The 22,706-nt window shown below is 38.0% G+C and overlaps 4 protein-coding genes and 1 long non-coding RNA gene across 6 annotated transcripts; 1 reads left to right on the plus strand and 4 right to left on the minus strand.

Moving 5' to 3' along the window:
• Positions 1-1,307: 1,307 nt before the first annotated feature.
• On the minus strand, positions 1,308-3,415 carry LOC137711074 (probable inactive receptor kinase At2g26730). The gene is made up of 2 exons (XM_068450278.1): positions 2,089-3,415; positions 1,308-1,870 (listed from the first exon to the last, which is right to left on the minus strand). Exons 1-2 carry the CDS (start codon positions 3,413-3,415, stop codon positions 1,308-1,310), a joined length of 1,890 nt encoding a protein of 629 aa, XP_068306379.1.
• Positions 3,416-5,057: 1,642 nt separating this feature from the next.
• LOC137711084 (ubiquitin-conjugating enzyme E2-23 kDa-like) lies at positions 5,058-8,976 on the minus strand. 2 transcript variants are annotated; one of them, XM_068450288.1, is made up of 7 exons: positions 8,826-8,976; positions 7,310-7,382; positions 7,022-7,101; positions 6,647-6,761; positions 6,276-6,328; positions 5,943-6,071; positions 5,058-5,383 (listed from the first exon to the last, which is right to left on the minus strand). In XM_068450288.1, exons 2-7 carry the CDS (start codon positions 7,351-7,353, stop codon positions 5,253-5,255), a joined length of 552 nt encoding a protein of 183 aa, XP_068306389.1. In that variant the 5' UTR covers positions 7,354-7,382; positions 8,826-8,976; the 3' UTR covers positions 5,058-5,252. The 2 variants fall into 2 exon arrangements, with proteins under 2 accessions (XP_068306389.1, XP_068306390.1); XM_068450289.1 differs by lacking the exon at positions 8,826-8,976 and adding an exon at positions 7,531-7,598.
• A 1,661-nt stretch (positions 8,977-10,637) lies between these two features.
• On the minus strand, positions 10,638-12,435 carry LOC137711088 (uncharacterized). Its single transcript, XR_011065032.1, has 2 exons — positions 12,166-12,435; positions 10,638-10,982 (listed from the first exon to the last, which is right to left on the minus strand). It is a non-coding gene; the product is annotated as an uncharacterized lncRNA (long non-coding RNA).
• A 1,536-nt stretch (positions 12,436-13,971) lies between these two features.
• LOC137711077 (WAT1-related protein At3g28050-like) lies at positions 13,972-17,016 on the plus strand. The gene is made up of 7 exons (XM_068450281.1): positions 13,972-14,266; positions 14,374-14,436; positions 14,527-14,643; positions 15,107-15,356; positions 15,445-15,603; positions 15,713-15,864; positions 16,699-17,016. The coding sequence occupies exons 1-7, from the start codon at positions 14,076-14,078 to the stop codon at positions 16,865-16,867; spliced, it is 1,101 nt and encodes a 366-aa protein (XP_068306382.1). The 5' UTR covers positions 13,972-14,075; the 3' UTR covers positions 16,868-17,016.
• Positions 17,017-17,142: 126 nt separating this feature from the next.
• On the minus strand, positions 17,143-21,393 carry LOC137711075 (protease Do-like 9). Its single transcript, XM_068450279.1, has 8 exons — positions 20,594-21,393; positions 19,490-19,689; positions 19,209-19,389; positions 18,852-19,043; positions 18,324-18,556; positions 17,816-17,968; positions 17,606-17,710; positions 17,143-17,509 (listed from the first exon to the last, which is right to left on the minus strand). The coding sequence occupies exons 1-8, from the start codon at positions 21,189-21,191 to the stop codon at positions 17,411-17,413; spliced, it is 1,761 nt and encodes a 586-aa protein (XP_068306380.1). The 5' UTR covers positions 21,192-21,393; the 3' UTR covers positions 17,143-17,410.
• Between the last annotated feature and the right edge of the window lie 1,313 nt (positions 21,394-22,706).

Below are 22,706 nucleotides of genomic sequence, written 5' to 3' on the forward strand. Positions count from 1 at the left end.
CCTGGCATGAAACTCTGAATGATCTACCACTGTAAATATGAAGTGGGTAAGTAAAAACAGTAGGTAAAAAGTCATGTATCCATGCAAATCTTTCACCTTACTGTACTGGGGGTGAGCGCCAGTGACCAAACAAGCTTTTCCTGGCTTTGAAATGATGACAAAACAGAAGTCTCAGAGGTTGGACAAAATCAAATGGTAGGGTTACATTTGCTTTTCCTGGCAATTATTAACACCTAATCATATCCATGATTGTATCCACTAAACACAGGTGATTATGACTAATCATGTTTTTGGAATGCTACCTCCATTGGTTTGACTAATTTTGTCTGACGTTTGTTGATAACCACTTAGCAAGCAGGTCAGAGTAGAGATTCTAGAGTTTTTTTCGCATCATAATGTGACGAGAGAGATAGACGTATAATTGTATACGGTTAGTTATGAAACGTAATGTTGAATATCTCACAGCAGTGAGGGAAAGAAAGAAAAAAGAGTTTAAATATAATTACACTATTCCAACTAACACCGATGCCTTTTGTGATAAAACCTTACACCTAACAGATTTGGCAGGTGGTAGTTACCAAGTTGAGAACAGTATCGCTGTTGTTGGTAGTGGAGCCCTCGGCCCGTCTCTCTGAAAATTCTACATGGTATCAGAGCCAGGGGACGAGCTTGTATTGCCACATGATTGGGTGGCTCCCCTTTAGGCATTCTGTGATAAAACATCATACCTGACTGATTGGACAGATAGTAATTACCAAGTTATGAACAATATCGATGTTGTTAGAAGTGGAACCATCGGTTCGTCTCTCTGAAAATTCGTCATACATTTTCTCAGACCAACGTGCTTTATTAAGCATTCTGATAATGGTGTGAGACTCTTATTTTATCATATAATCTAACAATCAATAAGGTAGAGGGTTGTACATTGTATGACACATATTCAGACATTTTGGACTTTCTGTGGAATCCGGATCCTCGTTGTGAGGATTCCGGGAACCTATGAATCATATCCGTTTATCGTACATCTCTAACCACATGATGTACAATGAGCAAACACAATTTACGAATTTCCATGATCCTCACCAAAAGGATCCGGAGAGGAACCTGTTGGCTTCCTGTGGATATTGAATCAGTCCATTTTGTTTTACCTTTTGGTCTATACAGTGACTTCATCTCCCCGTGTTAGAATTTTCTCATCACAAAGACAAGGTCAATAACAATATCATCATCTAATAACCCCAAAACAAACACGTTTGAAATCAAATTCCTCCAACAAGTGAGCTGCAACTTCTGAAATGTTTTCTTTTTTATGGATCAGAAGACACAGATCTCTCCTCCTCCTCTTTGATCGACTTGATCATCGCCGAAACTCGACTCATACTTGGCCTCTCATTTATGCACCGCATTGCTACCTGCAACAATTTCACCATCCTTTCTTCACTTGCACCTTCTTGGATCAAAGCCCCGTCAAAAACTTCGACAGTCCACTCCTCACTAACTACCGAGTGCACCCACCTGGGCAAATCCAAGCCGTTTTGCTGCACCAGCTTCCCTGTCAGAAGCTCAAGAAGTATCACACCAAATCCATAGACATCACCCTTGAACGTGCTTCCTGCATGGCCAGCATTCGAACTTTCAATCCCGCTGTTTGGCGAAAGGTGTGACTGGTCTTGATTTTCGATCTCCATTATTCCGTATTCACTGATGCAGGGCTCCATGGACGTGTTGAACAAAATGTTCTTGGACTTTAGGTTGCCATGAGCAATGCCATGTTCATGTAGCTCTTGGTGCATGAATGCCAATGACTCAGCTATGATTTCTGCAACACTTAGTCTGCTTCCCCAGTCAAATATTTGTCCATTTGAAGATTCTGTGTGACACCGAAAAATCATGAGCAATTCGATTAAATTTACTTTATTGATCGTAAACAAAATACGTGCCGTAAGAAAAGCCTATTCACAGGCGCTTCACAGCGTGTGGAGAGGATAGTACAATAACCAGTTATATTTTAGGAAATTTCACGTCCCCAAGCCTTAAGATTTGAGATATATAAGTAGCGAAAAATTGATCACATCGAGCTTAGCTTACCATGAAGAAGGTTAAAGAGACTGCCATTAGGCTGATACTCATAAACCAAGAGCTTCTCTTGTCTGGAACAGTAGAATGCAACAGCTGGTAAGACATTTCGACACTTAACCTGATCGATTTGTGTCAACCGAGTCTTGAATTTTTCCCTCGAAATCCCACTGTTCCTGATCCTCTTCACAACCAAGTTAAGCCCTCGATCAAGCATGATTTTGTAGAGGCTTCCATTCTTCCCTCTGACAAGCAGTTCAGCAGGAGCTCGGAGCAATTCCTCGAAACTCAACCCCCTCAGCAATGGACTTGTGAGAACTACGAGCGGTGGTGCCATTCCACTTTCAACAGATGATAACGAGTACTCTGCCATCTTATGACCACCACCAGCCATCAACTCACCAGAAGAAATAGTATTGCTAGGCACAGTGCTAGCAGCATCATTTGCCGCGATCTTTTTATTTCTGCCCTTTTCTTTGTCTTCTCTGATCTTTTTTATGGCAAGTTTGAAGAGAAAGAAGCAAACAACAACCAGGCCAAGAACTATGCATCCTGAGAAGAGTAACAGCTTTTTGGATGAGGACTTTTTCGATTTCTTTGGCATTACGGGAGTTGGTATTGCAGGAGGGCATTCATTTTGCAGTGGCTTTCCACACAGCTTAGGATTACCTAAAAAGCTATCTTTTCCGAATTGTCCATTGACATCAGGGATAGGGCCACTGAAGTCGTTGTTGGAGACATTGAATTCCTTGAGGTTGAAGAAATGAAAGTCCGGGATTTGCCCATCAAGCCGGTTGTTCTGAGCAAGAAAAGATATCAACCCTGAAATCTTTGCAAAATCAGGAAGCACACCACTGAAGTTATTGCTGGAGATATCAACCCTTTTCAGATTATTCAAATGCGAGAGCGACTCCGGAAGCTCACCCGAAAAGTGGTTCCCACTTATGTACAAGTGAGTTAAATCTCTGCAATTTCCGATGTCTTCTGAGAGCAGACCAGTTATGTTGTTGTTCTTCAGGCTCACAACACCAACAGACTTCACCATGCAGAGAGAGTTTGCATCAAGAACTCCCGTTAAATTCGAGGTTTCGAGGACTATTTTCTTGACAGAATTCTTTCTGTCACACGTCACACCTTCCCATTTATCTATGCAAGGATCCGAGCTCATGTTCCAACCCCAATTTCCGTCTCTGGACGCTGCATTGGCCGGTGAGAGTTTGTCCATGAATTGCACCAGGGCTTGCTTGATCTGAGTCCACTCTTGATCTTCTGAATCCGCCATCGGAAAGATAACGAGAATGATCAAAATGGCGAGTGCCCAAATGGAAATCCGATCCATTTTTCGTGTTTTTTTAATGTATAAATTAGAGTGCTTTTTTTTTTGTGTGGGAAATAAATGGCTCTCAGATTTGGTGTATCCTCCTTATGAAGTGAGATTCATTGATTGAAATTGCAAGAACAAGAAGAAAGGAACAAATGGAAATGTTGAAGTTTGTTGATGGTATCACTTGGTGCCAATTGGATGAACACTGACAGAGAGTTTGAAAATTTCTGCGTGTTTTTGTAAGGCTCATAACAATTTGCACTAAAGTCTACCGATTTTAAAAAGAATATTTGCCGGCAGTTTTAAACGGTCAATTGTTTGATGGCATGTCTTTTTCAATAGCCTTCCTAGAAAGAATATGGTTATTTGTACTTGCTTGCAAATCACAGTACTGTTTGGACACATGTATATATCACTTATGAGTCGAGATCCTCACCAGATCTCTATGTCCAAAGTTCAAGAATTTGAAGATTCGGGCCGTTGAAGAGAGAGAGAGAGATGAGACTCTTGGTTTACATAACGTGGGCCAATGGGTTTAACTAGTTAGGACTAGAAGATTTAAAATAAGTAGTTAAAATCTCTAGATCCATCAGCTTCAGACACAGAAATCCAGAGAGGATCTCAATTACATCACTTATTAAAACCTGATCAAAAGTTTATGCACATATCAAACTATCATTGTTTGTAATGTAGAATGATTTATTACATGTAAGGAGCCAAGTATTATCTTTTCCGAGATTAACGATGGTAACCTGGTCCTAGTATTGACATATGTTAAACAAGTATTGTTTGCTATAGACTTGTAAAGACCCTCCAAATCGGATTACTTTCTTAATTTCTAAACTAGACAATACTAATTTCCAAGTGCCAAGGCTGTAACTTTCAATTAGTTTTAATGTTGTTTTATAATTTGCTTAAATATAGGTATAAGATTGTGATTTGTGACCGACTAGGTTAAGTTGAAGACAAATCAACCATGGATGAGCATGGCAAATGGCACATAAAGGCAGCACTCTCCCTTATTGTGTTGCCTCCGTTGTTCCCACCCCTTATCCTCCGTCGACACAACCCTGTCACCTCTGTCGGATCGTCCCCTTGTTTGTCGTGGTACCCATGGCAGCGGGGGAGGAAGTTGGCAGTGAATCATGGAAGGTTTTATTTTGATTGACATGGAAGAAGATGAGGCTGATCAATTTGCAACCGCACAGGTAAGCGAAAACTGAAAAAAGAGGTGTTTGGTTATGATTAGAAAGTGGAATTGGTGTTTGATCATGAATATTAAATGGACAGGTGTTGCAATAGTATTGAGTCACATAATAAGTCGTATATTTTAGAAATGGTATGTATCCAAGTATAGTCATTTCTATTTTATACATGCGATGAGAGTGGAGTCAAACACAACCTCGAGTAAAGACCCAAAATTGAACCTCGAGTTGAATCCAGATCTGAACACAAAATCTCGAGGGCAGATCCAAACAGAGAACCTCAAGTTCATCATAGACAACGTTACTTAACTTGTCCCCAGAGTAATTCAAATATTATTTTTCGACCAAAACAAACGTTATACATTTTGCTTGGTATGCTTTTGTTTCTCTATATGCATCTCAAGGAATTTGAAAGAAACACAAAAAATAGTTGTGTCTGGATCATTTCTACATGTTCATCATCCAATGTGCTTCTTCATAACATTAAAATAGTTCAGTAACCAACAACAGAAGCAGATTATTCAACACAATTCATAATTTTTACAAGAAATTTTAATCTAGTCGTACAAATATCGGTAGTAAACATAATTCAAATCGTAAGCGAGTAATGGGGGATTATAATGTTTCCCCCCTGCACCTGCAGTTCACTACGGGTCTGCATGTCCAGCAATCTCATCGTCGCTTGAATTGCTTTCCTCATCGCTAATGTTCTCATCGCTCTCCTCGTCTGGTGTTGTATTGGTAATGTGCTCCTTCTTTGCATATCGCTCACAGTACTCTGTCCACAAATCAAATTGGAAAAATGTAAACAGAAAGCTTTACATGATAAAAATCCCGTGAGAATATAGAAGATTTTCTCGCTAGCTTATGCTGTGTGAGCAACCAAGGAAGAATAGCTTCTAAGTTCTAAATATACTCCTTGTAACATCTTTGAAGCGGAAGGAACTAGCTTACTATGAAAATTCAGTGGAATCTTGTAAGCAAGTATTAGTCCGAAAGCAATGAACAAGGCACGGGAGATAGACTAGTAATTAGTGAAGTCATGGTCCGTGGACCATCTTGCAGAAGTCACACTCACAGCTATGAGACGATATTGGGATTCCAACTCCAGACACGGTCAAAGGAACCAAGAAAAGGTAGGGAGGGTATGGAACTATCTAATTACAATAAAGAGCTCTCTTCACACATAGGCTCATCTTTGGAAGGTCCATCTCCTAATATCCCTATGTTATTTGTGAGAGAGCTTGTGGTGAAGTTTCAAAAATTTAGGAATTGTTTTTCATTAGTTTAAGCACATAACTGAAAGGAAGGTATATTAATTGCAGATGAAGTTTTACCTTTGACCTTCTGATCGTAGAGTTTTCGGTCCTTCATCATCAATGATGCTGCATCACCATTGAGTGGATCTGAAGGATTTGGATAAAGCAACAGTTGTGGAAGGAAAACTTCAAAAACGTTTAAAAGGTCTGCATCAAGAAGAAACATCACCATATATGTGAGAAATCCAAGAAAAATCAAATGAAGAAAGGAAAAAAAAAAAAAATGAAACAGAATAGAACCGTGAAACATCACCGGCTCAGGGAAGAGAGTATAATGACACAAAACCAACACTTCAGCAGTGTATTGGAAAACAAGGGTCAGAATTTTTACTAAAATGGGATGATAATTACCAAACATTGGACTCCATGATTGGTTAATTACATCTAAGCAGACAGAACCAGATCTGCAATTACGGAAAAAAAGAAATAAAAAAACAGTCAGTACATACAAGTTAATAACCAATAAACAATTACTCAAAGTCCTGCTGCCTGCAAAAGAAATAAATTAGAAACTATGTTTTCAAAACCACAGACTTATTCAAGCATTTGATAATCAACAGCAGTATTACAGCATCTAAATTTCTAAATAAACTTATACTTCCGCCTTTTTTAGACCCAATCTGCCGGCATGCCACTGGTAGCAATAATTAAAAGTTCCTAGAGAATAATTGAATTGGATGAAACGTGAGGTAAAATTGATCCTAAAACTGAAGAATACTCACAGCTCATCAACATTCGGGTGGAAAATCTTGTTCATGAAGCCAATAGATGGAGATTTATATGGATAAGCATCAGGAAGCTCAACACGGATTTTCCAAACCCCGCCTTCATAAAGGCCTGCAACCACATCATCACATAGAGACTAAAGTTTACCAAAAGAATGACATATAAAACAATGCCAAGAGCCTCAGCTGATGAAAAGCCTAGTGGAAATATAAGAAGCAAAACGCATTTCTGATCTAAGAGTAAACTGCAATAAAGTTACCACAAGGCAATAAAGATACCAAATTCAGTTAAACGTGCCTAATGCCCCCACATATAAACACATGTGAAATTCTATGCAATGAAGGCCTATAAACAGGGGTGTCAGACATTACTTTCTTTTGGACCATTGAATTCCACATTGAATTCATTTAGCCCATCGTTTATTGTCTCCACATTATAGTCACTCATCATCCTGAAAATCATTGAGAAAAGAAAGGAAAACAAAAGCATTAGAAATAGTGTTCCAAACCTTTATATCATACCAGAGATGAAGTTAGCAACCTGATTCTACATCTACCAAAGAGACCGTAGATACCCATTCGGTAAACCAAAGGGAGAAATCCAACCTTAAGAAACACAGAATGCTAAGGTTAGAGGTATTATAGTAACAAACAACTTACAACTTCATGACATCCATCTCTCTCCGCTTGCTTGGAGAAGACATCTTAGCTTATTAAAATTAAATTCCCAAACCTGTCACAAGAATACTAAAGTAATCAACTTTTCAAGGAAATAAAATTCAAAGAAATTAAATAACCATAGGGTCTGGTGGGTTAGCTAGATATATTGTATAATGGTTGAAACTAAAACAGTCTAATATACAAGAAAAGGGTCCACTGACCTTCCAGAAATCAACAAGAATCGCAAAAATAAAGGGTGATGTAGAAGCAGAAGTAAGAAAAACATGAGATTTTAATCGGATGTCCAAAATCAAGGTAAACACATATATGTAGATTACATAAACAAAATCAGTGATACAATCTAAACAAGTTAAAAGTCTGCTTAAACGGGGAACTGTTCTTCACAAACCATGACCATCAAAGAAACAGACCTATGTTACATTATTAATCATACCAGCCTATATATGTAGTAGTGCGTTTTGTTAGAGACTTTTATACTCATTGGATGTTGCAGCATAAAGAAAGCCACCTCAATTAAAACTAACAGAGCTTCTCTGTGCATTAGTTCAACAGTATCAATCAACAGGACAAAGTAGAAAAATCAAAAATGATATTAGAGCTTAGATTTCAACAAGTGCAACTTAAGGGTCACAGGACCATCTTCCAGATGACAGGTAAAGCTTGTCAATACACCAACTGCCTGTGAACTAACAGCATATCCTACAAAACTAAACCACCGAGTCGAAAGCCTTCAAAGACCACTTTTTTGAAGTAATTTAAACAAGTTTTTTGTTACATATACTAACACCAAATTAGCTCATAATACGACAATGACATCAGATTGCAGAATCTAAATGCATTGCCCGTGCCTCGCCACCAAGTACAAACTAAGACCTCTCCTTAATATTTGCCTCCCCTAAAGTTGGACCACAACCATAACAAGCTACCATCAAACTGACTAGCTCAACTTGGATAGTAAGTCCCTAAACAAAAAGCCAAAAGCTCGGTTCCTTGCAATTCGATATACTACATTGCCAAGCTAACATATTTTATCATCCGAAAGTTTGTTAATGCAAGCATACTTATGGGAAATCTTGGAAGATCACACTCATGGGGGATTAAATTTTAAAATTCGGCCATCACAATATGATCAGATAAATGCAATGCCACTGTTTTCTGCACAGAATAATGAAGATGCAAACTTTGAGCAATGATGGGATTCCAAAATTTCTTATTTCCAAATTATTAGACATACCCAGTGACGCATACAACCCCCTCCAAAAATTTCACCAAAAAATTTCATTAAAATTGAAAAGATTTTGCGAATCAATTTCATAAGTGCTTGTGAAGTCTAACAATTAAAAGAAAGCTGTAATCTTTTGAAGATCTAAGACCTACCCAGAAAATCATATACAAAGAAAAGAGAAACAGTTTTGTTCTTTGAGATTGTCAATGAAAAATAAAAATAAAATAATAAAAAAAAATAGCGAGAGAGGATCGGAACTGGGTATCTTACACGAGCTACTTATTTAACGGGGCGACCCTTTTCTTGTCTGGTTGAAGATTTTCCCGAGAAACAAACAGAATATTGAGAGAATATGGAATTGGAGAAGAAACTACGGGTAGGGGTGGAGGGAGGAGGAGGAGAGTGATAGAGGGAGAGAGAGTTGGAGGTGGGGCAAATGTCGACACGCACGTGTTCAAATGGTAGTGTTATTACGTGGCAAGCAAGATTGTTTTTTTTCTTTTTTCTTTTTTGTTAAAAAAAAAAATATATAACTAGTGATAAACTACAGTTATTCATCCTTTTCGGAGATCGAAAAAAGACTCATAGAGGTATTTTAATCTCTCCTAACCATAAGCAAGACTTGAGGTGGTCTCAAATTAAAATTTTATTTGGTGGTTGCAAATATAAATTTGATTGATAATTACAGAGTAAAATTTAATCACCGATTATAATGGTAAACCCAAAAACTAATTTTGGTATATTATTGTTGTTATTTATTTATATGGAACGTTTTAATCACTAATTCTCTATGTTACTATTATTAATTTTTGGCAAAACTATTAATAATTTTTGTTGAATTTTTTGTAATTTGTTTTATTTTGTTGAAAATATTTTAATTTGTTAAAATAGTGGGATGTGCATTTCGATTTTTTTTTTTTTTTTTAATAACTTCATAGTTAAATCAAATAATTGAATGAAACCAATTATTGGTTTTACTCAGAGGCGAATGCATTGAGGGGTAAGGGGTTAGCTAACCCCCAGAACTTCAGTGAATGTCCACGAATAACTTGAGTGCTGACTTTCCGAACTTTGGTGAATGTCCATGAATGACTTAGGTGCTGCCCCTTTAAAGGTTGGAGTTGCCCTTCATACATGTCTTTCAACTGCTTGATAAAATGCATTAGAGAGGTGTTGCCCCTTTACAGTCTATTCCTAATATTATTTACTTTTGGCTTGTTTGTTGGTTGTGATTACAATTGTAGGCAGAAAAAAAGAAACAAGTAAAAAACTCTCCAAAAATGCAAAGTAAATGAAATGTGATCTCAAAGAATAACAAAGCATCATCATTCTTGGACAGACATATTAATGGGATGCAATGATATCAAACATTGTTAGTGTGTTCAAGGCAAGTGTGTTTTTTTGTTAAGCATTTATATGTGAGCAGTCTTGAAACATGTTAGTTACCCACGCAAATGAGGCATTAACAGGTGTGCAATATGTCTTTCCAAATGACTTCAGGCCTACCAATACTCGATGAAATGACGATATGCATGTTATTTCTGTTAAGAAAAAAATTACGCATCGCACGCACCATTTGCACTGACCCCCTTAATATTATTTCCTGAATCCACCATTGATTTTACTTTAATCACCAAAGGGTGGCCTAATGGCTATGAACGAGTTCCAGACTCGTATTCCACAATGCACGTCTTGATTCAATTCTTGGCGCTAATTAATCACATGATGTGGCCAAGGAGGTTGAAATGCTTATATAAGTCTTCTCGACCATCTAAAGGGTAATTTGGGTAATTTGCTATGGCAAAACCACCAGATGGTCCCTGTTTGAAGAAGGAAGGAAAAAAATGCAATTGCCAAAAGTTTTCACATCCTCAAGTTTACATCAAGCATCCAATGCATGTGTTCAATATCCTGATGGATAAGATGTGAAGTTTCAACTCGTGTCTCGTGTTCGAACTCTCCCTTCCACTAAATTAATATAATAGTTTCGAATCCTCTTCTCGCCTCTCCTCTTACCCTTTAAGGTTGAAAACGAATCATAGACGGAAACCCAAACATTGCTACATGCCTACACCACTGGCGTGACAAACGAGCCGTGATTAAATCATTGATATCATTTAGTACTAACAGCAATACGTGTGTTACTTATTTAGCGCAAGCTATGCAACTCACGGAAACCTAATTTGGCTTCAACATGAATGAAACAACAATGAAACCGTAATCATGAACGAAAATAATAGAAGAAAACGATTTAACTCGATTTCTTCCACGGATTCTCCCCGTAGTAGTATGCACTGCCAACCATAAGAGCCACTGTGGCACCCTGGACAACGACACGAGCTCTCATTAGCTTCTGCCCCAACTGAGAATTGCCTTGCCTGAAACTGATTAAGCCGGCGGTGAGCACGCCAGCAGTCAACATAGCCCCTGAAAAGTTTAGTTCTTAGTAATTAACCAAAACGAATCTCATTTTAACTAATAAAAGCAAAGCAGATCACAGCTTTAACACGAATTTGGCATCATTCAATTATCAAAATGTCGCAATTACTTGTTTGTTGCTTGAAACCCTACACAAAAGAGAACATTTTTCTCTCTTTTTAAATCAAGTTCACGGGAAAACTGGAAGCACAAGACGATCCATAAAGCTATGAAACTTAAGAACACACTTTGAAACGGACTTCCTAACTATAACTCATCGTCGTCTTCCCAAGCTGAAGGGTTTCTCCAAAGCCTAAGATCCCAATGCACCTCAGTCTTTTACCCACACCATAAAATCCAGCATACACACAGCTCTAATTCATCTCTATTACCACATATTTCGAGGACCTGAGTGTCTTCAATCCCGCAAACTAAGTAGCATCTCTCAATGGCACCCCTTTCGGATTCTCTTAAAATTTCCCATAAAATCTCATTTGTATGATAAACAATGGTCTACACTTGATTGAACATCCAGTTCCGACTACACTAAAAACGCCAGTCTCATAGCTAACCTTCACTCGGTCAGCACACAGGACCTAACAGCAAGGGATAGGTTTCATGTCAAAGTGACAAACTTCCTTGCATCTCGACACAAGACTGTTGCCACATTGTCAAATGAAGACAACGTAATATTTACCAATTACCGTCGATGACAAACTAAGACGTTGCCACTGCACCGGATACCTAGAAAAATGCCGGAAGTCTTCTCCAAATTCACATACAGGATACAGCAGACAGAATTCACGCGAGAAGATTGAAATTAAACTAAACACTGTTTATTTTTAACGAAAAACCACATTTTTACATTTTTACAAAATTCACTACACCTTTATTTGTCATTTTTTTCATTAAAACTAAAATTTTTTTGAACTTTTGTTAGTTTTCCTAATAAATTAACCAAGGAAGAAGCTTTACTAATACCTTTTCATCAAAATTTTATTATCCCAAAAATTAATAAACTTTTCCAAATTATTAGTTCTAGATATCCAAATCCACCAAAAATTCAAACAAGCACGAAACTTTACGATCAAATATGCATACCCCAACTCATATCAAACCTCAAAATTTAAACAAAACAATCACAGAAAACAAATTGTAGCAAAATAGTGAACGAATCGAAGTGGGAGGTTACCAACTGGTACCCAAGGGTTCCGGACCCGCTTCTTCTCCTCGTAGAATACTTCTAACGTGGGGTCGACCTCACTCATCTTCTCCATACACAGAACGTGCGAATTTCCGAAAAATGGTCAAATCAATTTGGGATCGCGAACCCGAAATTGGAAACCAGAAGAAGAAGAATATGTAGGCAGAGAGAGAGAAAGTGGAGGAAAATGGAATTGGAAGTAGTGGTGGTGGTGAATGCGGGTCGGTGGCGGTAAGTGTGGGTCGGATTCGCGGGTTATTGGAGTTAGAGGCTGAGCCCGATTGATAACAACCGATAACCCATATAGATCCGCCCAACTCATGCCTAGGCCCAAATAGGGCCCACGTCTCTAAATCCATTATTACATACTCCCATCAAAGCACAAAAGTGTTTTACTTTTTACTCAAAAGAAAATAATTTTTTTTTTTTTTGTGTTAGTTTTTGTTATTTGATTTTCTTCATTTTAATTGATTTAATGGCCGGAAATTTAGAATAGTGTTGGGAACCCTTTTTTTTTTCGACATTTAGGCACCAAAATTAATTTTGATGTGATTGTACCACCATTGTCAATTTTAATTGTGAGTTTCATTAATCATGTTATGTAAGGCGTAAACGTAATTAAATGTTTGACCGCATCATTTTATGTTAGGTAGACGATTTTAAAATAGTAATTGTTTTTACTAAGGTTCGTGAACACAACAAAAGTAAATTGTAATTTTGTTGTGTCAATCCTATTCCATTGTTACTTATAGGTAGTCTAGGGGTTATGAAGTGGAAAGTCCACGAGTATATTGTTATCGAATATTATTTAATAATAATATAATGTTATATGAAAATAAACGGATACATGTAATCATAATATTAATGTGAAAAGTCATAATTTTATCATACTCTTGCCATGCATGTTATTCTCGTGATATAACTACCTCTAAAAAGATAACCCCATGTACCCACTTACAATAAGCAACTTTTTTTCAAGAAATTTTGGTGGTAGTAGTAGTAATACATTTAAGAGGATTTTGCACCAATACTATCTGGACTTTTATTGGTGTGCATATTTACCGCTTGAACCTTTAATTTTTTTTATTACCATATGAACTTTGTATTATGTTGCGCATACCTAGAAATAAATATTAAAATTTGTAGGTGATAAATGCGCACACGTACAAAAGTCCAAATAGTATTTATGCAAAAGGAAAATTAGAATCATCTATTGTTTTTCTATATCATTTAGATTAAACATATGTGCCTTTTTTAAATTTGATTAAAGTACTTTAACCAATAGTCACCTTTATTTTTTTAAATTAAAATAATTTTTGAATTTATCTTTTTATCTGCATGATGCACTTTTCCTTATTAGTAATTAAACAATATTTTCTCTTCCTCCAAATATGTTTTTTCAATCACAGTTTAGTTTTTTTTTTTGGTTAAGCAAACATTTAATATTATTTCTTTTTTCAATTGGTTTTTTCCTTTTCAAATAGTTCACAAAAAAAATTAAAAAAATTACACAGAGTTTTTAGGTTGATCACCAACTATTTGAAAAAGAAAAAACCATTTGGAAAAAGAAATAATATTAAATGTTTGCATAACCAAAAAAAAAAAACTGTGATCGAAAAAACACATTTAAAAAAAGAGAAAATATAGTTTAATTACTAATATCTTCACTAAATAAGGAAAAGTACATCACGCAGATAAAATGATAAATTTTAAAATTATTTTTTCAAATGATATAGAAAAACAGGGGATACTAATTTTGCCTTTAATTAATTTGTGCAATTGTTCCGCTTTGACCAGAGGGTTGCACATTTCAGCTACTCTCTTGCACATTTCACCTACTCTCTAAGACTGCCATTTCCGTGGAGAGAGAGAGAGTGTTCAGTGGAGAGAAAGAATCAATGGGGATGAAGTCAAGAATATGGGAGTTGCTGCCGTTCGCGGCGATGGTGGTGGTGGAGATTCTGGACGTGGGATTAACCACACTTAGTAAAGCAGCCATGTCCGGAGGAATGAGCCACTTTGTCTTTGTTGTCTACTCCAATGCTCTTGCCACTCTCATCCTCCTCCCTTCTTCTTTCATCATCCACAGGTTGCTCTCTCTCTCTCCTCTCTCTCTCTCTCTCTCTCTCTCTCTCTCTCTCTATCTCTCTCTCTAAATTCACCAAATTGTTCTGATTAATTTCTTGTTATTTGCAGAAACAACAGGCCACCACTTACTTTCACCGTCCTCTGTAAATTCTTCCTCCTCAGCCTCGCTGGGTATGTGATTTGATCTAAAAATCCCCACTTGGGTAGGACTATTAAGCATGTGGGTTAGCTGGGTTTCATCAAATCTTTTTTCTTTGGCAGGATAACTGTGATGCAGAATTGTATATTTACTGGAGTAAGCTACAGCTCCCCCACTCTTGCATCTGCCTTGAGCAACTTGATCCCGGCTTTCACTTTCCTTCTTGCTGTCGTCTTCAGGTTGCTCTCTTTTCCTTACACCAGATTAATGAACTACTTTGGTGGCCTCGTTTAGTGTCGATCGGAATGGATTGGATAAATCACTAGATTCAATGTATTGTTGAAGGAAGACACTGATGTCTGGGTCCCAATATTTGTCGAAGTTTAAAGTAGAAGAAGAATAATATTTCGTGAAGGAAACTAGACGAATTAGGCACAAAGGAAACTTATCCCATCCAGTCTTGCCATTTTCGTGAAGATTGGAAGGGATAAGTTTCCATTTATCGAAATAATGTCCTTCTTCTACCGTCAACTTGGGGCAAGGTTTGGCCGTTGTCGTCCATTTCTTCCTTCAATATAGGTTGACTCTAGTGAGTTATCCAATAAATCTTATCCCAGACACCGAATGAGGCCTAAAGGGAATTTTGGGGATTAAGGGAAGAATGTTGGTAATGAGAACTTAAGATTTTGTGTCTGCTTATAGAATGGAGAAGTTAAATTTGAGAAGCTTAAGAAGCCAGATCAAAATTCTGGGCACTCTGGTATCCATCTCAGGAGCATTGATAGTCACTTTCGTTAAAGGTCCTCCAATCGTGTTGTTTCCAATCAAAACTGTTGACTCTTCTCAATTAAACCCATCTGTCTCTGATGTGTTTCCACTGAGTAATTGGGTCACTGGAGCCCTTTTTATCACAACAGCTTGCTTATCTCTTTCGATATGGAACACCGCTCAGGTTAAAATTTGATGTGAAACTCTTCTTTTCGATTATGAACTTTGTTCGGAAATGGCACTGATGTTAGTAATTCACATTGTGTCTGAAGGCAGCAGTTCTTAAGGGGTACCCATCGGAGATGACCATAGTCTCCTTCTATTGCTTCTTTGGGACCATTCAATGTGCAATACTTTCTTTCTTTGTAGAAAGGAATGCAAGTGCCTGGGCACTTAAACTTGATTTGGAGCTCGCAGCGATCGCCTATTCGGTAAGCGCATAATTAGGATGGGAGGCCTCCTGGGGAGCTCATGTTGCAACTTTTTTTTAACCGAACATAGAGCGAGTTATAATCTGCAACATTTGATCTTTGTGTGCAGGCTGTTTTTGGAAGTGTAGTAACATTCTCTACTCAAACATGGTGCATAAGAAAGAAAGGACCTGTATTTGTGGCTATGTTCAAGCCTCTAGGGATTGCCATTGCTGCCTTAATGGGTGCCATCTTCCTTGGTGACACACTTTATACTGGAAGGTAACAAACCGCCCTCGTTACTACCTTATTTTATCATTCTATTTTTGCCTTTCACAAAACGATATATATTCTAAACAACTCTAATTTACGGAAAAGAGAATTCAATTTAAATAACAGGATAGGCACTTTTGTCTGATCAATTGGCCTAATTCACATCTGAATTTATGTGTCTGCTTAGTAAGTTTTGGTATTGGACTAAATAGAGAAAATTGGAGCATTAGTCCTTAAATTTAGAGTGGTGCTATCCACATACCCCTTTTTACATCTCACACAATCCCCTTAATTTCCGGCCTTCGGATCGAATGAATTATAAAATATCAAAGGAATTAACAAGAGGTGTGTAAGAGTAAAAATGGATGTGTGGATATAACCAACCTAAATTTAATCCAATTGAAACTTTAGTCTCTGAATTATAAATTCGTTATCTTAACGGATCGTGTCGTGTCAAACTCGTTATATTAACGGATACGTAACAGGTGACTCGATAACGATTTGACTCGTTAACGGGTTGACCTAGAATTCATTTCTTATCGGGTTAGCGGGTCATGATTGTCTAGACCTGGAAAACCGGGTCGTTTTCATGTAAAATCCGTTAACTTAACGGATGACCAGGTAACGAAATGACTAGTTAGGGTTGACTCAAAACTTGTTATTTTCATCTCATTTCATGTCGGGTTAACGGGTCGTGAAGAAATTCAGACCTTGAATGAATCAAACATAAACAAGGAACGGACTAAAAATGAGTATGTAAGAGGACTGTATGTGGTTATAATTATCCTTGGTAAAACATGATAGTTGTATTCTTAATTTAATTGTATAAATTTTTTATGGCAGTGTGATTGGGGCAGTGGTAATTGTGGTGGGTTTCTATGGGGTAGTATGGGCGCAATCAAAAGAGCAAAATGGTCCGGACCAAAAGAAAGAGGAAAAGTTTGAAGACTCGCATGAGGCTGATGATCGGCAACAGACGACGCCTCTCCTCAAGACCCACACACATGTATGATTTGCATTCCCTACCCCTATATATACGTGTACATTTATAAAAGCGATATCAGACGGGTCCACTCGAACTCAGTCTCAAACGCCTGATAAACGCTCTTACCTAATTGAACTATTTATAAGCTCCTTGCAAATACATTTCACATTTAACTTCGAATTTTAAAATTTGGGGGTCAATTTTTTGGTTTACCAGGCTAGCTCTTATTAGGAAACTTTCTGCAGAGAAACAATAAGCAAAATATCCCCTTTCAAATCTAAAAAATAAAGAGAGTAAAGCACTAGCAGTTAAACATGTGCCTCATGATTTATAGGGAACTCGTAAAAAGAAACAAAATTTGAGGGCGGTTCTTCAATTTTATGCCCTCATATGGTTACATCCATACCTTTGAAACAAGGGTTAAATACAACGATCTCAACGAGGGAGCTGCACATGCTCAATTGAGTTATCTATAGCCAGTATGCCTACCCTCCTCCAGAGTCCCACCGTTGCTATTTGGGACCTTGTAGAGGAGGGGCTACAAAAAATCCGCATGCGTTCGGTCCAACGTCAAGTCTTCAGATCATCGGACATTGCTGAGGGTATGCAATGTGTAGCAAGAATATCCAGAGTAGCTGTTTTAGCAGTTTTTGTTCGGAGGACAACCACCTGGATATATGACAGAAATTAGCCATGATACAGACAGAAAACCATGTGCAAATTTGTACGAGGGGGAAGGGGGTGAGACGGAGAGAGGGCGAGAACCTGTTGGTATTCTAAATCAAATTTCAAAAATTCGTCCTCGCAGCTCTCTACCATGCTTGCCAAGTTCTTAAGGTTCTTCACAGGCTTACCGTTTAAAGTAAGAACCTACACAAACATACACAGTGAGTCATCCAACAACAGGTTATTTGAAGTGATTCAGCGGCTAACATCCAAAAATAAAGCAAAATCCAGCAGAGTGCAATTCCAGACCTGGGTGTTCACTATTTCTTCATAACCGATGTTGATGTCAGCCACAAGCACCTGCGAAACGACGACGAGCTGCTCATCTGGTGATTGTGGCAATGAATGCAGCATTTTGTCCAAAAGCTTGACAGGAGCTTCAAATTCATATTCCTTTCCATACTGTAAATACAAGCAGAAACAATTGGATTAAGATAGCACGCATAATTTGATCTTAATTTCAGATGCATTATCATAAACTTTTAAGATATTAATTACACACGCAGGCGCACACGCACATATAGCCATGTCTGGCTAACATCTAAAGATGGAAATCGAGTAATGTCATGTTAACGCATTGTGCCAGATCATTTTAGTATTACTTACACACAGGAGCAGAGCCATACATATAGACACTGTAGATGCACAATAGTTACAAGCACTACTAATTAATCAAAATCCCATCCCTTAACATCCATTAAGCAGATGTAAAAACAAGGTTTAAGTTCATAGAGGGGATTAAAGGTGAGCTACTAACCTCAGATCGAAGATAGGGAACAGACACAGCTGTAAAAACAAATCCTGCAATTATATAATATGAAGGAGGTCTGCCCTTGTTGTGTGCTGGGATTAGCCTTTTGTGGGATGCAAGTTTGATGTCAAAATTGAGAATCTCAGAATTGCGCAGAACTTTAACCGCTGAGTTATCTCCAGTATATTTCTGAGAGACAAGGTAACTAAAACCTATGCGTTCTCCATGCCGGAAAGGAACTGAAAATCATAGTGGAAAACATCAAGTGCTAAGTCACATAGAGTATGATAATAATTTAACAAAGGGAAACAGCAAAGTAAAACATGCCACATGTTATATTAGTGAAACTTCACTACTTATCAACAGTGTTATAAGAACCAGCATAAGGGTCATGTAACAAACAAATAATAGCAAGAACAACAAAATCTTTTATGAATGCGAGTTTTTCGCTTGCTAAACAAATTATAGACGTATGCCATAAACATATACCCATAATACATATGTACATAGCAGGAATATAAGAAGTACACATGCCTGTTCCATCATTGGCAATCTTAACTCCATCAAAGCTGAGAATGATATCAGATGGCTTCAGAACCTGAGATTCCGGAGCAGTGGGATCAACTCTTCTTATACGAACACCCTTCTGATCAGGTTTCATGCCCATTGCAATACGCAAATCAGGATTTTCCATCTTCTGCCACTCAACTCCGAGAATTGGAAATCCTAGCACATTATAGACAATCATAAGATTCACAGTACATGTAGAACTAGCAATACTAGGTACCGCTGGCTCGAAGATGTAACTACATTACATAGAAAGACAACCTATGCCAATGATGATTTATATAAATTTAAATACTTAGAACACATCAAATTTAACAAATTTACCTGTATATGCTCCATTCTTCTCATAATCTTGGATGAAGTGCATAATAACTGGTGTTGGTATGACATAACCAATATTCTCCGCATCTTCATGTTTAAGGGACTGAAATGCAATACCGACGCAATTTCCCTTGTCATTAAAAGCAGGCCCACCTGAGTTTCCAGAGTTTATGGCCGCATCTATCTGGAAAAAAATCCAAAGAGAAAGAAACATGACATTAGGAAAAATGTTCTGCTGATAAGCTAGATGTCCAACAGAAGTGCTAGAATTACATTCTCATTACCTGCAAACCCAGAAGTTCAGTAGACCCATGAACATAGGACAGAATCTCTATTCGTGACACAACACCACTCGTCACCGAAATTGTGTCTCCCCCAATTGGGTAACCCACAACTGTAACGGCATCTTGAAGAGCAGGCAAATCCCCAAACTCCACTGGTGACACTCCTTCCCAAAACTCGTTGTCGTCAACAGTAAGCATGGCTGCAACATCATATAAACAGCAGTTTTCCATTATATAATATCTACATATGCTCAGTTGGTCACCAAAAATTGATTTCCATAATTAGTTTAATTAATCCAACTAATGGGAATTGATACACAATGAGCATGAACATTCACTCGCAATCCCTCCATTTCCATCCATGTTGAGATAAATTCACACCTTTCCCCACATTGACATGACAAACGAAATCCATGTGTTGCATTAGCTTTTCATCCCCTATGCCTTCATTTACTACGCGATTTATTCTGAGCTTTTCCATATCCCTTATATCTAACTGTTTTACTCCATAGCACCCCCTAAGGTAAACATGGAAATTCTCCTTCCCTTCCAAAAACAAATCACTTCCCATATCTCCCCCACGCAAATTTCACTACGTCACAATGAAGAACAAATACTAAAAACCCCAAGTTAAACAATCCCTTAAGCGGAAAGTATGAGGCTTTTCTAACCAATAAATCATCCCCATTCCTATAAACATCATGAATCAGTGAAATCTCATAAAGTATTAGCAATACGAAATTCATCTGTTGCATTAGTTTTTCATCCCATATGCCTTCATTTACTACGCAATTTATTCTGAGCTTTTCTATATCCCTTATATCTAACTGTTTTACTCCATAACACCTTCTAAGGTAAACATGGAAATTCTCCTTCCCTTCCAAAAACAAATCACTTCCTATATCTTCACCACGCAAAGTTCACTACGGAACAACGCACAACAAACACTAAAAAAACCAAGTTAAACAACCCCTTAAGCAGCAAGTATGAAGCTTTTCTACCCAATAAATCATCCCCATTCCGAAAAATCAGTGAAATTTTAAATAGTACTAAACAATGATAACAAAAAAAGCAAAAGAACAGAAAAAGGAAAGCTTTGAATACCAATATCGCACTCGGTGCCAATGGCGAGAACAGTAGCCAAGTACTTAGTATCAGAGCCACGCTTCTTGAGCTTGACCTGCGTATAATGCTCCACAGAGTGCGCATTGGTCAGCACCCTCCTCCCACCAATCACAAAACCACTGCTGCTCGAGCTGTACTGCCTCTTCCTCTGCCATGGCAGCGAAAAATTCGGCTCTGTATGCGTACAAAACACCTTCACGACCGCATCCATGGCGGGCACCACCCTCGCCACGGCCTCCCACGCCTCACCAGGATCCGAAACCGTCACCAACGGGCCCACCGCCCCCTTGTGGTCGCCATTGTCGACCGCCCGAGGGATCCTCCGGGAAGGGGCCATGGCCTCGGGATTGTCGGAGAGCTTTTGGAGCTTCTTGGGTCGACCGCGGCGGCGACCTCCGTGTTGGGGCTGAGAGGATTGAGGCTGCTCGATAATCTCGACGTTGCTGACGGAGAATACGTCGTCGACTGCGGTTGTGGCCGTCGTAACCGGCGGTGGCGTTGGCGATGCGATGGCGGTGGCGGGTGAATCTAGGGTTTCCCGGGTGGGGGTTTTGGGCTTGCGGCCTCGTTTGCCCATTTGGGGCTTTTTTTGAATTCTGAAAGTTTAAAGGGTTTGTTTTCTGTGTGTCTGCAAAAGGAGGGGGTGGGCGTAAATACTGGTCGGATTTAGATGGAGAAGGACAGAAAGGGGAAGAAATTGCGGGAAAAAGACGGTGCAGGGCAATTGGAGGGAGGGTGAAATGTGTAAAATAAGGCAAATGCTAAGGCCACTCTCTCAAAACTGAAACTTTTATGAGTTCTTCCTCCAATTCCAGTTTAACGGTAATTATTGCATTTCTCGTAAAATAAGTAATTTGAAAAAAATAAAAAAATTGAAAACGGTCAACAAATTTGGCTAAGTGTTTCTCCAAATAATTTTTTCTTAATTTCAATTGCTTTGTTCTTGGCTAACATTGATCTAATTACGCTAAGAAATTTCTAAGCTACAAATTCACGAGTTGGTTTTTTCTTGGGACTTTGGGAGGTTTCAGAATTATGTTTGGGTTAAGTTTGGTTTAGTTTTTGACACATGAAGTTCAGCTTTCGCTTAAGTGTTAAGTTAGATGTTTAGAGTTTGTAATTCAAGGCTCGAGGTACTGATATGAGGCTCATATTTATGTCGAATGTCCAATGCTTAGGGTTATTTTGTAATTTGGGTATAACCTGAGTCTACGTTTACATTGGCGGAACTACACTCGCGATTAAGGTGGGTTGTAGCCTAGGGAACTTTAGTTTGAACTCTCGCTAATAGTTTATATATTGACCTACGTTAACCTATTATACTTCTATATAGCGTACCCAATTCTAATAAAAACTATAACTTAATATGAATGCAAGACTTTTTAAGAAAAAATGAAATTGTATTACCTGTTATGTTAGTTTGGATTATCATTTTAGATTTTAGAGTTTTATATTTATGTATTATTATATAATTTTATGTAGGTACAGAAAAAATTATGTTACTTTATGGTAATTATTTTAGCCAACTCACCTATTAAAAAAATCTTGACTCCGCCCTTGCACGTTTATAGTTCAAATTCTAGCATAAACCCTAGAATTTCGAGCCCTAAGTTTGAAGTATATGAGTTTAAAGTCAATCTCGAGTTAAAGATCGTTTTGGGGAACGGCCATTCCTTTTTGTTTAGGAATTTGTGAAATCAAGTGATCAAATGTTTAAGTTCAATCGGATGAGCAAAACACCACCACTTGTAATGGCGAGGTAAACTTTCATATAGTACTACATTATTCTTAGTGTTAAGATGTGAATGAGTTGTAAGTATGCATTCTAATATCCTAGTAGATAGAATATTGGAGTGGGAGCATGAATTTTGGACCCCTGACACATGGCATCTCATGTGGCAAAAAAGACCGGAATGCCCAAAGACTATGACTCTCAAACTATCAGACTAGTCAGGCTTCATAGTCATAATCGGAGTAAGTTCTTCTGATTGGCTAACAAGTCAGAATACGTAGTCAGACAGCCTTAGTCTGACAAGTTAGGTTTAAGTATGCTACCTGTACAACTTGTTTCTCAGGTAAGGAAATCCTAATT

The sequence above is a fragment of the Pyrus communis genome, chromosome 12, assembly GCF_963583255.1.
Source record: "Pyrus communis chromosome 12, drPyrComm1.1, whole genome shotgun sequence".
Lineage (NCBI taxonomy): Eukaryota > Viridiplantae > Streptophyta > Magnoliopsida > Rosales > Rosaceae > Pyrus > Pyrus communis.

Coding starts and splice junctions, on each gene's coding strand:
- LOC137711074 (XM_068450278.1), bottom strand. CDS start 3,415: ATGGATCGGATTTCCATTTGGGCACTCGCCATTTTGATCATTCTCGTT. Junction 1,871..2,088: donor TCTCTTTAACCTTCTTCATG/GTAAGCTAAGCT, acceptor GGTGTCACACAG/AATCTTCAAATGGACAAATA.
- LOC137711075 (XM_068450279.1), bottom strand. CDS start 21,191: ATGGGCAAACGAGGCCGCAAGCCCAAAACCCCCACCCGGGAAACCCTA. Junction 18,557..18,851: donor GATTGCCAATGATGGAACAG/GCATGTGTACTT, acceptor TATGATTTTCAG/TTCCTTTCCGGCATGGAGAA. Junction 17,969..18,323: donor TTCCCTATCTTCGATCTGAG/GTTAGTAGCTCA, acceptor TTGTATTTACAG/TATGGAAAGGAATATGAATT.
- LOC137711077 (XM_068450281.1), top strand. CDS start 14,076: ATGGGGATGAAGTCAAGAATATGGGAGTTGCTGCCGTTCGCGGCGATG. Junction 14,437..14,526: donor TTCCTCCTCAGCCTCGCTGG/GTATGTGATTTG, acceptor TTTCTTTGGCAG/GATAACTGTGATGCAGAATT. Junction 15,357..15,444: donor CGATATGGAACACCGCTCAG/GTTAAAATTTGA, acceptor TTGTGTCTGAAG/GCAGCAGTTCTTAAGGGGTA.
- LOC137711084 (XM_068450288.1), bottom strand. CDS start 7,353: ATGTCTTCTCCAAGCAAGCGGAGAGAGATGGATGTCATGAAGTT. Junction 7,102..7,309: donor GAGATGGATGTCATGAAGTT/GTAAGTTGTTTG, acceptor AATGATTTTCAG/GATGATGAGTGACTATAATG. Junction 5,384..5,942: donor CTACGATCAGAAGGTCAAAG/GTAAAACTTCAT, acceptor ATTTGTGGACAG/AGTACTGTGAGCGATATGCA.